The sequence below is a fragment of the Hordeum vulgare genome, chromosome 7H (genome assembly GCF_904849725.1).
Source record: "Hordeum vulgare subsp. vulgare chromosome 7H, MorexV3_pseudomolecules_assembly, whole genome shotgun sequence".
In the NCBI taxonomy this organism is placed as follows: domain Eukaryota; kingdom Viridiplantae; phylum Streptophyta; class Magnoliopsida; order Poales; family Poaceae; genus Hordeum; species Hordeum vulgare.
This window is the reverse complement of record NC_058524.1, coordinates 561894513-561910410: the sequence shown is the minus strand read 5'-3', so window position 1 is coordinate 561910410 and position 15898 is coordinate 561894513. Positions and strand designations below refer to the sequence as shown.

Here is a 15898-nt window from a genome sequence, read left to right as displayed (position 1 = left end):
CTTGTTGGATGTATGTTTGAACATAAGTTTGCCATACATCAAAACTTAGAATTATGAAGCTTGAGAAATTAAATCTGCCATACCTTCAAAACAAACAAGAAAAGTTAACGATTATTTTTGAACCTAAGTTGACATGCTTTCATAAGATGATGGCAAAAAAAAGTTATGAAATGGTCTGGTGAAAAGAAAATTGCCATGGGTTGCTCAATTGTTTTTGCTATGCTATGGAAAATGAATTTACATGGTTTGTTCAACGAATGTGTGCAAAAAAGGAATTTACCATGGTTTGTTTGACAAATTTGCCATGTTCCAAAAAGTAATTGACCATGCTCAAATATTTATTGACCATGGTGCAACCAATAAATTTATCATGCTAGAATACTTGCCATGGTTCAAATATAAATTTGCGATGGTCCAAATATAAAATTTGCCAAGGTCCGAAAATAAATTTGTCTAAAAACAATATACCATGGATTGTAAAGTAAATGACCTATGATAAAAACATTGCCATGGCCCATAAACTTAACTAGTAGGGTTGTGTGCGCTTTGCTGCCCCGCTGAATTTGTTGGGATTCTTAAATTTCTTTACTCGCTCCATTTCAAAATATATGATGTATTTTTTTTTAAAAAGTCAAACCTCTTTAACTTTGACCAAATCAATAGAGAAATATATCAAAATTCATAATATCAAATTAGTCTTATTAGATTCATCATGAAATGAATTTTCATATTTTTTTTGTTTGATATTTTTGGCTATGAACTTGGTCAAAATTAAATAAATTTAACTTTCCAAAAAACTAATAACCTTTATATTTTGAAACTGATGAAGTATTTAGTTTGGTCGGTGGGGGAGACGATGGAGTGTGTTTTACATTTATTTATAATGCGTTTATTTGGTGGGTCTTTCACGGTGTGATTCTATGTTATCCGCTAATCAGCCCATATTTATGTGGGGATATTTTTCTGCATTTGTTGCATGTACTATATTCGTGCTATAGTATCACATGATGACGCTTTTTTATGGGTTATAGGAGTCTGCGAGGTGTTGATATGTTTGTATAGGCCAGTTGGTACGATCAAAATCATATACCAAATCCAAAATTGAATAACTGAATCGGATGAAAAAGCTTTAAAATCACGGAGCATAGAGAATTCAAATAATTAAATAGGGAGCTCCTTGAGAAATTGTTGACCCTGTCAAAATCGGGTGACCAAAGTCTAAATTAAAGCCTCAATTAATTGTGAATATTTAAAAATTAGAAAGCATAGTGTATTGTATAAAAGAAATTAAATGAAAGGGTTTGATAAATTGTTGATCCGATCAAAATCGAATGATCAAATTCCAATTGGAGATCTCAATTGATTGTGAGGCCTTCAATCCTAGAAAGATTAGTGATATAGTATATTAGCATGGTCCAAAGAAAATAAATTTGTCACGGTCCAAAAGCTCATGGCAAAATACCTTTGTTCGTCATGGCAAATGGTTATAAAAAGTTGCATGTATCGGCACAACTATACATATCACGGCTAATGTACTTCATATAATCAATGCAAAATGTTGTATTGTATAGGTTAGATAAAAAAACATGGTATTTGATAAAAAGAAATTTGCCATGGTCCATAAAGTAAGTTTGTCATGGTCCATCAAGATTTGTTTTAGCAATTTGCAATGTGTATGAAGTGATTCTTGTTAGAAAGATGCAAAAAAATATGCCATGTGAGAAAGTACGGAAGAATTTTACATATTGGAAAAAATATAAAAGAATTTTGTTTCTTTCGAAAAATATGGCAAACTTAGAAAGAACAAAAAAGGAAGGAACTACCGAATGGAGCACAATGCTCATACGGCAAGATTGGTCGGCGATCATATCTCTCATATATGTTCCTCCCAATGGTTCGTTATTTGCGTAAATCCATTTCCATAATAGCCGGATATGCCTATGGTATTCTAATGAATAATGCTACACCTACATTATTTTAACTAGATGATGCCCCGCGCGTTGCTGCGGGAAACATGATAACCATATGTATAAATAGGTGTTGAAAAAAAAACTATTGCTAAAAAATATTAGGATTCCTCTCATTTTATATTTTAAGAACAATAACTCATATGAAGTATAACACGATCTACATATATTTGCTCTAAAGTAGATACCGCTTATGCCCATAACAAAAAACAGTGAAACAATGTGTACATTAATCCACCCACATTACAACTTATGACCACATGCATGACTTGATGATGTGGCATGGTTACATAAGGAAAAATAAATACTTATAACTAAATACATGACTTAATGATGTGGCATGGTTGCATGAGAAGAAAAAAATAGATGATGGGTTGCAACTATTTAAGAATAGAAGATTACAAGGTCAATGTAAAGAGCAACGTGGAGGGCATTGATTGGAGATAGAGGGGGGCAAGGGCCCATGCATCCTCGTTAAATTAGGGAGGGAGAGGGTTAACTAGGAAGTCTACGCACATGCTTCCTAACTGCATGTGGTTGTACGATTTTCGTATCTTACATTCTTAAAAAGTTAGTCTCATTTCTTGCAATATTTAAAGTGTCCATCTCAAGGTTTCACTAAGTAATGCATTTAAATATTCTCTCTCACTAAGTCATGCAAAATCTGTCCCATAAACGATTCGTGCATTTAAGTTATAAATTACAAATGTTTTGCATTAGTCTACTTACAAAATATAATTGTTTTTGCATTAGTCTATGCATGTAACGTTGTCACATCATATACTCGTACTATATCCTATGTCAATACAATAAAAAGCAAGAGGTAGGATATTATTTCTTTGAGAGAGTCCGAATCTAGGTAAAATCTTGTGTCCATGTTACTATCGCTTCAAATCACATAGCTTAGAACCCTACCTCGAGATATGCCGGATTTAGCACCGACAACGGGCAACACCATGAAGCAACCTCGATCGAGCTATCTGGCGCGCCTTCTCCCTTAGTGTCAGGCAACTCAACACGGCCAAGCATGCACACGTCCAACATCTCTTACTGTTTCTCTACCATTCATCATCAATATAATTTCGATCCTCTACACAAGCAGGCCACTGCGTTGCGTCACCGCCGCTAGGATACCTAGTTGGCCTCCACCTGCACGCTCCACCTACTCCTCACAGCATATGTTGATTCAACCGCAACACATCCAGTTGTTGTAAAGGGGAGAAACAACGTTCGAAATATAGCTTTTAAGTTTTAAATCTCATGCTTCTTTATACTGTTTCTAGCATAAACTGCTACGATGTCTATTTTACGATCTAGATGCTATACATACATATACATATAGCACTATGTAAGTTCAGCGGAATCACATACCCGAGATAGGTTAGCATTGGGAGTTCATTCAAGGTGCAAACATGTAATTTGTATTGCATTATTAGTTGCTACTTTTTTTATTAGCAACACATCGGCATTGTCTTCTTTCCACTAAGATGATCAAAGGTAAGATCCTCTACAAATTTGGTTGGAGAACTAGTCATACTAAGTAAGTTGATTTGAGAATTACACATTAAATCCAAGCCATCTTCTGCTACAAAGCATTTATTATTTTTATTTTATTACTCCTTTTTTCTTAACATGTGTCCCTCTCTTTCAAATTGTTTATTACACTACAATCCTCTAGTTCTAATAGTATGATAACTCCCGCTTGCCTCCAATTTACTACTCCCTCCGTCCCAAAATAACTGTCCCAAGCTTAGTATAAATTTATACTAGAGCTAGTACAAAGTTGAGACACTTATTTTGGGACGGAGGGAGTATATAATAATGAAAATCACATGGTACTAATGAGAGCAAACAAAGAGTCATCATAGTGCCAGCTTCATATTTACCCCGCAATTAGAACCCACGTGTCATGGGGTCATAGGATCTTCCCTAAAGATCGAAGGTCCACAAGAAAACAAGTTGTAAAGTTTGAACATCTTGAAATGTACATGTAGTGAAAGAAAATGGATGCCATCGAGCTCCTAAATAAGAGCATCATTAGGCGCGTCGGCGATGGGCAGAACATCTGCATCAGGTGTGATTATTGGGTGCCTATGGAGCCATCGCGCCAACCCATCACACAAAAAGGTACATGCCGACTGAGGAGGGTGGCACAGCTCTCGGACGGAGAGGGAACTTGGTGCACCGACCTCTACGATGTTGCTTCCTAGGGAGAACGTCGACACGATCACCAACATTCGTACGTCCCCCTTATCAACAACGACATCATCGCTTGTGTGCCGAAGAAGAACGTTATCTTCACCCTTCTCTCCGCCTACCATCTTGACATGGACGAGCGTGAACGTCCATTGGCTAGTGCCATGAGCAGGGCACCAGATGGTCATCGCGCCATCTGGGAGATCATATGACGGTGTCGTGTTCCCCCTAAGAAATGTGTGTTTGCATGGATAGTTGTGTCCCACTCGCTTGCTACTTGGGCCAAACAAATTTGCACGCCACCTCGAGCTTACTGACATATGTCCCCTCTGTGGCATGGAATGAGAGGACGAATTCCATGCGCTTTGCAGGTGTCCACTTGCTAGAGAGCTATGGTATGTCATGACGTTGGATTGGCCAATTCTGAAGGTGGAGTTAGTATGTAACTCTGGCCCAGAATGGCTATTCACATAGCTGGAACCCCTGGATGAGACGACACGACTGGTTGTGCTCATGACCCTTTGAAGAAGTTGGTATGTGTGCAACGAGATTACACATGAGAAGGCGCCTCCCCTAGCTAAAGCTTCCCACTGTTTCCTGCATGGGTATATTAATTCGGTGTTGTGCATTCAACAATACCCTAATAGTGATCTAGATCGAGAAATGGAACATGGTGCCGAGTGCTTCATCACCGGACACAAATGCGAGCTTAGTCCCCAAGTTGGTGCCGCGCTGGACACCAGCTCGACCAGGTTGGACTAAGCTCAATATGGATGGAAGCTACATCACATCTACGGGCGTGTCCATGGGAGGTATGACCCTCCGAGATGATAGAGGTGTGATCATTTATAGTGCATGCACGAAGCTCCGTAGATGTGATAGTGGCTTGGAGGCGGAACTAGCAGCTTGTAGAGAAGGGTTGGACTTGGCCCTGCACTCGATGTACTTACCCATTATGGTTGAGCTAGCTAACACTGGATGTACTTACCCATTATGGTTGAGCTAGCTAGCGTGGAAGCGTTGCTGATGCTCACAACACACTTGACGGATCGATGACAACATCTTTTGAGGAATGGGCCAGATCCAGCCATTTCTCAAGAACACTAGCTAACGGTCCTGATACTACCACTTGGACGTGTAACATACATGCTGATGTTCACGATTTTGATAGTCATACTGATGATTTGAAGGAGAATTATTTTATTGGCTAATTCGAATTTGTCTGCACAATTCGTAAAATTCTTTCTTATTGTTGAAGTCCAAAATTCAAGGCTCTTGGCTCTTTTCACGCCTTCTCACAAACAAATTAAAGAATATATTTTTATTTTTGAAGTTTGGATAAACCATTGCTTCCTTTGGTGTCTACAATACATATGACTCATATAGTACTAATTTTAATTTTTACTAGATCGAAATAAATTATGTCGAAAAGAAAAAATTATAGATCCAATGTCACATTCCGTGCCTTTTCTATAGTAACCATCCCAACCATGATTTTTTATTCCATTCCGTTAAGTTATTTCCATACGAAATAACAAATTCATTCTAATAATACTAAAAAAATAGATGGTTCCATCTTTTGTATGGTTCCCTTTTAAATGGTGATGCCCTCTCTATACACTGGAGCCTTTCTTTTATCCTGGGGGGTTTAGTTACCATTGCTTAGCTTTAAACCTGCCTGTCATATTAAATGTGAATAACTCGTCATCCTTTCTTTAAAACAAGAGGTTCTTCTGATTATGTGCGTTATTTTCATTTTTCCTCTTAAAAGATAGACTTTGAGATAGGAGTCTTGGAATAATGCTAAATTCAAAGGTTTATTTCTATAGTATAAGAAAAACAAATTGAATCAAATGCATGGATTTACCACGGCGAAAAAAATAGGAATTTTCTCTCTTCGAGACCATTGAAAAAGAATTCTTTCCCAACAGACGGATACTTTTTTTTCCTGTAAATACCACATATTTGATTTCATCCATAAATCGACCCTCCCTCCTATGCTATGAGTTTCAGTACCAATAGGAATTCGAGCACACCCATTGAGGAGGTCAGTAGATTAGCAGCAGCGATGCTAAGAAGATTTTTTTACTCACTATAATCGCTCGCAGAATAACGCCAGTCACGAGATGGCCGCGTATGACCGTAGTTCCCCTTGCACTACAATGTGGTTCCATTCGGAAATGGAATTTGTTTCAAACTTGGTTATGACGAAGAAATCTCCTTGAGTAATGAGAATCGAATCCACTTTCCCTCTCAAAAAAAGAAAAGAAAATGGAGACCGGCCTGGCTTCATGACTGAGCAAGTAGATCAACCTTCTGTGCTCGCCGATTACTGCATTCAGCATCACGAGTGATAGTACCAGATCTGTTCAGAAACCAACGGAGGCCAGTTGTGCACTTTCTGAAGTTGCATCCGGAGAAGATATTGCTGCCGGGCTCGCATGGGTTGATCCAACTCACACTTTCCAACAGCAATTATATATTCCGCAAGTCGGCAATACACAATTGCATCTACTAAAAGGTAAGACACGGGCAACTATCCACCGAGTGTGCTCATCTGATCGTTGACCAAACCTCCCTATCCCTTTTATGGCCTCACTTTCGCAACCACGACATTGCTGGTCATGGACATTGCACTAACAGATAAATATTCCCGGCGCTTGTCTTCTCCTGCTCCAGCCCAATCTCAAATTCTCATTGGCTTCTTCTTCTATGCTTCCATACAGCTCTGCTCTGTGCTCTTCACTCTGTCTACTTCCATTTCCAAGAATCCATACTCGGATCCTGAGTCTCTGAGCAGAAGTACCACTGGAGGGAGCTCACTAGCTAGCTAGCCGGACGACGGCGATGGCAGGCGAGCTTACTGTGATGATATGCATGGCGGCTGCGGCGCTGCTGATTTCTTTGACCGGCGGCGCGGGCGTGGCGGCGGCCTCAGCCAAGGAGCTACGGCGAGGCTTCTCGGCCACCCACGACACGTCCTACTCGCACTTCCAGCCGGTGCTCACCGACCCCACCGGCGCCTTCGCCTTCGGCTTCCTCCGCGTCAACTCCACCACGCTCGACCTCGCCGTCCTCCACCTCCCTTCCGCTTTCCCCCTCTGGCGAGCCATGCCGGACCGCCCCGCGCCGTGGTCCGCGGCCGCGTCCCTCTCCTTCAACGGCAACCTGGTGCTCACTGACGCCGCCACCAACCAAGTGCTCTGGTCCACCGCCGCGGCGGCCGGCGACCGCGCCGTTCTCCTCAACACGTCCAACCTTCAGATTCGGAGCAGCAGCTCGCCCGTTGCCGTGTGGCAGAGCTTCGACCACCCTTCGGACACCATCGTCCAGGGCCAGAACCTCACCTCGTCGGCGGCGCTTCACTCCATCGACCAGCGGTTCGCCATGCGGCTCGGGAGCAACTACTTCGCGCTCTACGTCGAGCCGCCACCGCTGTCTTCGGGCAGCGTCGCCGCCGCCATGTACTCCAGGCACACGGCTCTGGAGGCCAAGGCCCAGATAGTGGCCGGCGGAGGGCCGATATACGTGCGCGTGGAGGCTGACGGCTACCTCGGCATGTACCAGAAGGAGGGCGCCCCCGCCGACGTCATGTCCTTCGACACCTTCAACCACGGCGTCCGCGCCCTCCGCCGCATGACTCTCGAGCCCGACGGCAACCTCCGCGCCTACTACTGGGACGGGTCCCGGTGGGTGCTGGACTACACCACCATCACCGACTCGTGCGAGCTGCCCACCACCTGCGGCGCCTACAGCGTGTGCGTCCAGCCCAGCGGCCGGTGCGCGTGCCTGGCCAACGCCACCGACGGTCCGGGCTGCGCCGCCCCGTCCGTCGGGAGCGGCCTGTGCGGCACCACGGGCGGCGAGGTTGGCGGGCTGTACTCGGAGGTGCGGAGACACGGCGTGGAGCCGGCGAACAAGGAGCTGCTGGGATTCGAGCACGCGCCGTCCGCGGGGGACTGCGAGGCGCTGTGCGCGCGCAACTGCAGCTGCTGGGGCGCGGTGTACAGCAACGGGACGGGCTACTGCTACCTGATGGACTACCCGGCGCAGCTGATGGTGGCCGCCGACAAGAGGAAGGTGGGCTACTTCAAGGTGAGGAGCATGGAAGAGGCTGCTGCGCGCGGCGGGAGGGCGGGCGGTGTCAAGGCGGCGCTGCTCGCGGTCGGTGTCGCGGTGGTGGCTGCCGCCGCTGCGTTCGGGGCGTACAGGGTGTGGGACAGGAGGCGCCGTGCGGCAGCGGAGACGCGGCAGCAGCTGGGCGCCGACGGCGACGGGCTCTCGCCGGGTCCTTACAAGAATCTTGGATCCTTCAGCTCTGTCGAGCTCTCCAGCAGCTTCAACTCCTCCCGGAGGTAGCCAGCCAAGTGAAAGATCTGCGACGCCTGAGGATGGCGAGTGAGATTCAGTAACCAGGTCGGTTTCTCGAGATCGGCACGAGGGGAAAGGTACACGGCAGCACGGGTGCGGGAAGTAGGCGCCACGGCGCCCGCTGATCGGTGAAGAAAGCTAATCCGACACGATCGGTGGTGTTTGGGCGAGAAAAGAAAGGGAAACGTTTTCCGACGGACGAGGACTGTCGCCCCTAGCTCGCTAGCCTATGTACACGGAAGCGAGCTGCGTTGAGTGGGTCTTCCGACGATGTGTTTTTAATTGGAGGAGATGTTTCTGTTTACAACGAAGGTGTTACTAGAGATTTTGTTAATTTTAAGATGATGTGTCGGTTTAATTTTTTAAAGATGCTCATAAAAATAGGATGTGGGTGCGTTTATAGAGTTGAGTGTACGTTCGTGTATGTGAGCGACTTTGATAGTACTCTCTTTAAAAAATGTTGCGTGCATCGATTATGTTTATATTTTTTGCTTCGTTGTACAAACTAGTGTCGTGAATTTTTGCTATAATTGATGTCATGCCATTCTACAATCAGTCTTTTCAAATTGCTGCATAAGCTAGGATTGATTTGGGTTGAGGACGGACGACGACTGTTATGTGTTCTGCTGTATTAGTTTTTTTCTGGAATCAGCAACATTTTACTACAACCGTGTTGTTTTTTGTTGTAATCATGCTAGCTTTTGCTATAACCGGCATAACAATTTGCTGGAACCGACGTCTCGTTCTGTTACAAGACCTAGCCGGCGTCGATTTTTTGCTACAACCATGCTAGCATTTGTTACAATTGGTATTTTGTTTTGCTACAACCCACCATCGACGTCGACAGTTCGAGGATGACGACGCTGCTCCGACCAGCACTTTCCTACTATAAGCACCGTCTGTGATGCTACAATATGTATCTCATTTTGCTACAACCACGCCGGGTTTTGGTTACAATGCATTGTCGATGTTGATTTTTTTTGCCGCAACGGCGTCCTTTTTTGCTACGATCCATATTTTGTTTTGTTATCATGCATCATTAGTGTCATTATTTTGCTACAACTACGTTAATATTTTGCTACAACTATGTTTTTACTGCATCTGTAACCGAATTTTGCTATAACCGCGGCTTGGTTTTGCTACCATCGACGATTTTTTGCTACATGATTCATTCTGATGGTCTAATATGGTTTTATTTGGAGGCTCGTGGGTGACCGGCCGAAAATTTCGACCGGCGCGCCGGCGCCTAGCACTCTCAAAAAAATGCCAAGTGCTAAGCGGACAAAGAGTTACATGTAATTATACACAGATCAAGATTTATTTTTTTCTAACTAATCATTTTCCCTAATTTTTAAGGGCAATATAATGTTAAACGTATAAAAAGTTACATAAATTTTTCTAACTAATCTCTTCATAAAAAATGCTAAACATACATGCTTCTTACACATGTTTTAAAGCATCTCTAGCAAACCCCGTAAAAGGGCCGAAGCCGCAAAATAACCGTCAAATTAAAGGTCGGGCGGAAAACCCTGTCAAACCAGACCTCGTAACCGTGTTCAAACCGTAATTTTTTTGCGGGGCACGACAAAATGCCCACCCCAACCCATGAAAATGCAAGTTCTCTCCCCCCTACCCGTCGGTGCCCTGTATATATCTAGAAGCGGTTGGTTGGTAGGACATTTCACCCATGCTTTCCCCCACCCACCGTCGTCGGCCGTCGCCTTCAATTCCGGCCACACCAGCCGCCGGGATCGCGCTGGTGGGCCGCCGCAAGCCCTAGATCGACCTCCCCCATGTCCTCGTGGCACGACTCACCGAAAAGCTACAGATCGACGGTTGTTTTGTCGCGACCGCCAGATTTGGCTTTTCCGGCCACCAGCGGCTGCGCCACAGCCATGGATTAGTCGGGGGCACCCCGCACTGCCCCGGCAAAGCTCCAGCACCGCATGCAGGTACTGGTTCATCTTCTAGTCGCTGGCGTCGGTTTGCTCGCAAGGACTCTTCCGGCCGTCGCCCCGGCTCGGTGGCCGCGCAGCGGCTCGTCGGCTTGCAGAATATCCTTTTATACGGGTCCGTTTTGCAGGGTGTGCTCGACCGCCGCCCACGCCGGCCCGCAAAAGCGTTTTTCCGCAACCTCCAAACGACTTTTGCGGGACGGCTTTATATGGGGTCTGCTAGAGATACTCTTACATGTCGTTTCTTAATAACCTCTCGAGCCCTCCTGATTTTCATCGGGGTGGGGCCTCTCCCTCCCCCCTTAATCCAATCACAACGTGGCCAATCAATATCATCCTGTAAAACATCTGTAACCTTTCGTTGATGTAGCTTTAACCTTCATCCTGATTCTCAAGGAGGTGAGCCCCTCAACCCCTTAATCTCTAATCAAAATTCACTAGTCTGTAAATCTTCCGTAACTTTCTGTTGCTCTAGCATTACTCCTCACGAGATGGCCCCCTTCTTCTCCTTAATCTTCAATCAAAATCCACCTGGCTGTAAAAACACTATAAATCGAAAACCGAGGCTCATGAGCTTAAGATTCGAACACGCATGTATGTTACTCACATCATAGATATGAGAAATACGAAATTTTGTTACTCAGAGCATCTATAACCGCCCAAATCCGTCTCAAACGTCCGGATGGATGGATCGTAAAAAAGAACGATTCTTAGGGCCTTGTCAAACGGGTCTGAAACTTCGGGTTGATCGGCACCCTTCGTATTCAGCACAAATCTAGGACGGATATAGGGCACCCATGCGCGTTTGCAATGTCGAATCTGATTGTCCTACTCTACCAGAAATTGCATCAAATTCATCAAACCCTTACTCTTTCTCTTGCCTTCCTTATACATTTCCCATGTTTGAGTTGTCGCTGTCTGTCACCCTTATTCCACATCCTCATCGCCGGTCCCGATTCGTCGCCCTAGATGTCGTCCAACCCGTTCACAGCCGCCGCGGCAGATATTGTGTCCGCCTTGTTTATCTGCATCCCGTCCTCGGCTTTGGGGTAATGAAATATACCTTAATGTTTATGGGGGCTATCCTTACAAAGATATAAAACTACACAAGAGTCATTGGCGAATTGGCATCATCTTTCTCTTGCATTCGCCAACGCCATGCCTTGACGTTGGAAGTGGACATCCAAAACATCATATCTATTATCGCCATGCCTTGACGTTGGAAGTGGACATCCATGACAACATTATCGACGCAACACTCAAGAAGTTGTCAATTTGCCACCAGCGTGGCGATGAGTATCTCTTCTTGAAGTGTAGTGTTACGATGGAGAAATGGAGACACTAGCGTGGCGATGAGTATCCCTTGAAGTAGTGTTGCAGAAGAAGTCTATTTAGTCATGTGCGCTAAATTCACATCTTGTAATGAGTTTGTCATATGCTACCTTCATCCCAAAATAAATGACTCAAAAAGACTCAACTTTATATTAAAGTTAGTATAAAGTTGAATCATTTTTGAGTCACTTATTTTGAAACGGAAAGTGTAATTGTTTAAGTCGTGTATTCTACTTCGTAAGTTCACGAATAGGTATACGTTTGACATTTAAAATTTATCAATAAAAATATAGTTTTGTCTCTCAAAATCATTTTAAAATAAAAATAATACACTTTTATTATACGTAACCAAGACCAATAACATTTCTCTCCTCACTTTCTAGTACGTGAGCACCAGGCACAAAGTATTTTCATCATATAAAATGCCTTCTGAGCAAGCGTAAATTATATATACTGTACCATTAATATACGGAGTAATATCATTGACTTCGTTGTCTGGAAATGGGATGCATCCAAAATCGATTAAGTAAGCAGCGATAAATTGATCGATCGCACTTCCGCATCTGAAAAGAAAGATCGGTCACGAACCCACCATATGGCAGTGAGTACGAAAAGGCCACCATATGGCAGTGAGTACGAAAAGGCCACCACAGGATCAATCAAACACGAACAGTGGATGACTTAATTTCCACGATCATTGTTTGCATGGTTCATCAATACTTCCATTACAATCAAGCGAGCGACATGAACTTGCACTAGTATTAGCATGCAGGCTGCTTTCACAGGGTTACATTATTTAGAAGCCAATGCTTAAACATGCATGGCTGAATTAAGTCGCTGACGACAGACGAGGAGCTTGACTGGCTGACTGACTGAGGGAAGTGCGCTCCAAGTCTCCGGCTACTTGCCTCCGGCGCCGTGGAGACCCTGGAAGAAGCCCTGCGGGTTGGACTCGAACCCTGGGCGGGAGATATAGGCGCCGTCGCCTCCGGGCGCCTTCATCATGCCGCCGCCGCCACCACCAGTGCCGGAGGACTTCCCCGCGCCTCCGCTGCCGCCTGAGCCCTTCGCTCCGCCTCCGCCTCCCTGCGCTCCTCCTCCCCCTCCGCCGCTCCTGCCGCCTCCTCCGCCACCTCCACCTCCACCGCCCTTTCCCCCGCCGCCGCCGCCGCCTCCTCCCCCTTTGCCGCCACCTCCACCGCCGCCCTTGCCACCCATGTCTCGCCTGGAACGGTCTAAGGAGAAGCTTCTCTTTCCTGGAGTAGACTGTGGTGCTGCGTAGAGAAGACGAGTACCGTGGTGCTCTTTTATAGAGGCTTTTAGAGGTGAGAGCTCGCCGGGAAGCGGGAACAGTCAAAGCCTGCAGCGAGCGTGCGCATGCACGGCGCCGCCGCTCGCGCCGCCCGTTGGATCCCTGCATGCCAATGAATGTACTCCGGCCAAACTCCGATGAGCTCTCACCTAGCAATCTGCGCGCAATTGTATCCATGAGCTTTTAAGCGCGAGTTTGACGCTCTTTCTTCCCTCTTCAGAATCCGCTTGTCTTTCTTGACCGTGGAGGAGTACTTTGAACGGGGTCCAGGCCAGGCAAGGCTAAACGAACCCAGCAGGCAGCACATGACATGTGTGTGTCTCGTTTGCGTCAAAAGAAAAAAGTTATGCCTCTAGTGCAAGCAAATTTGTGTCTCTCACAAAAATATGAATTTTTATGTCTTTTTACGGGACATCAAATATATTTGATTTATTTTATGTGATTGAAGAGTCCAAATGAGCTAACACTACAATAGCATTCCAGTAGTATATTAAGAACTTAAAGGAAAATACACTTTGGTTCCTGATTCTATATGCATTTTATATGATGATTTTTTTATAATTAATAAAAAAAATCAAAATAGTTCCAATGTATTTTTAGATTAAACTTGACTTTGCTTTGCACCAGTATATAAATTTTCAAGAAAAAAGAGCTAACATTGACTGCTGGGTAAAAAAAAAATCTATTATAGATCACCATTCACATTATTTTGACCGAAAAATTCTCTTTTTTGAAAAGAAGTCAAAGTGCAATTTTCTTTTTATGGAATTTTTTTCACTAGTACAATGAAAGGTCAAGTTTGTTTCAAAAATATTTTTAGATTTTTTTTTACTTTTTATTGAATTGCTATTTTTTGCATATAAGGTATATACATATCCAGGTTCCAAAAGTTTCCGTATGTATGTAACGACATTTTCGGTAGTTAGCCATTTATCAGTTAAGCAGGCAGGTTCATGCATACAAGTCTTTTAAAGTTGGTCATAGGAGGGAGAATCAAATACTATTATCATGCATATTTATATCTAATAATGCAAGGCATATTGTTTCTGACGGCATGTTGCGGAAATTATCCCCACAATTACAAAATATTACGTACCAATGCCAAAGATAAGTGATAAACAAACACTTCACACAATGTAATCGACTGCTGGACCGGTCCCATGCAGTAAGGACCTCTTATACTCTCATCTGCGGCATTTCCTATTTGGCTACGGTGCCAGTTAACATGCATTTAACTGGCGCCGGGAGCATACTTAAATGGGCCGGCCCATCTAAACGCCGGGTGGTGAACTTGTTCTTGAAAATTCTATGAACATTTTTGTATATACGAACTTTATAAAAAAATTGATGAACTTTTCTCTAAGAATAAGTGAACCTTTTCGAAAATAATAAACTCCTATGAACTTTTTTTATTACTAATGAACCTTTTTTCAAATTAATGAACATATTTTTGAAAATGGATGAGTTGTTTTCAAAATTGATGATTTTTAATATACAATTTTCAATTTCAATACAACTTTTTTTCAATTTCAATAAACAATTTTGCAAATTGATGAACTCTTTTCAAAATTGATGAGCTTTTTTAAAGATATTGTTTTTCAATTGAATTAACCTTTTTTCTTTAAATCTGTACAACATTTTTGATTTCATATTTTATTTTCGTAAGAAGTAGAAAATCTGGACGTTTTTTTCCAATTGGATCGATAGAAAAAAACTGAGCTACGTGCTACTGGGCCTACCCATGCTGCAGGCGCCGGATCGTTAAGGGGCGCCTGCAGCGCTGACTAGGCGCTCCCATAACCATATTCCGGAGGACTGCTTTATCTTTTTTCATTTTTTCTTTTCCTTTTTATTTTATTACTTAAAATAATTGGAGATGTCAAGAAAGTTCCTAAAAAAAATTGAAATAAAATATTTAATAAATCTTAAAATATATGTGGATTCTAAAAAACATCACAATTTTGTAAAAATGTTTATTTATTCATAAAATGTTCATCAATTAAAAAACTGATCATGCAATGGTCATAAATTCAAAACAATTTCTTGATTTTAGAAAATGTTCAAAAATTGTATAAGTGTACATAAATTTGCAAAATGTTCTTGATATCAAATATGTATATGTGCACGAGTTTAGAGAAATGTTCAGATTGCAAAAGTTATTCATGATTTCATGAAATAAAGAGTGATAGTGTATCTCCGTGATGCAGCAAAATTTGGTCGTGGCCATTAGGGTTTATGATTTTTGTTCTACCGTTATAACGCGTGGATACTAGTGTATAATACTACATCTATAATGTATAGTAACAAATGTTGGTATTCTTTTTGTTTTTATTTACTTCGCGTATTATGTTTGTCTAAAGTCAAACCTTATATATTTTCAACAAGTTTGTACAGAAAATATTAATATATATACCACCACATCTATACCATTAGATTTATCGTTGCATATATTTTGATATCATGTAAATATGTTACTATAAATGTTTATATTGTCATCTACAAACTTGGTCAAACTTCATAAATTTTGATTTGAGTCAAAGCTAATATACAGAGTAAATAAAAAAAAGTGGGTATCATAGAGGGCTTCATTTATTATCATGCATTAAATATAACAGAACAAAAAATTATTTAATTCTATGCCACCTCATCAAAATTGTCTAGTTGACATGTATGATACTAGTGATGTCTATTACGTATCTTTATTCTTATAGACTTTGTTAGGCCTCCAATTGCAGAGTTTTGTAGGACAGTAGATTTTTTTCCTC

At 42.9% G+C, this 15898-nt stretch overlaps 2 protein-coding genes across 2 annotated transcripts; one reads left to right on the top strand and one right to left on the bottom strand.

The window, feature by feature from the left end:
- The first annotated feature begins 6161 nt into the window (after window positions 1-6161).
- On the top strand, window positions 6162-9016 carry LOC123409705 (PAN domain-containing protein At5g03700-like). The gene has a single exon (XM_045102567.1). The coding sequence runs from the start codon at window positions 7011-7013 to the stop codon at window positions 8520-8522; it is 1512 nt and encodes a 503-aa protein (XP_044958502.1). The 5' UTR covers window positions 6162-7010; the 3' UTR covers window positions 8523-9016.
- A 3486-nt stretch (window positions 9017-12502) lies between these two features.
- On the bottom strand, window positions 12503-12982 carry LOC123413251 (serine/arginine-rich splicing factor 1-like; the record flags this gene model as incomplete). Its single annotated transcript, XM_045106193.1, has 2 exons — window positions 12503-12830; window positions 12912-12982. Coding segments are annotated over 2 exons (180 nt in total), but the record flags the coding sequence as incomplete, so codon positions are not given.
- Between the last annotated feature and the right edge of the window lie 2916 nt (window positions 12983-15898).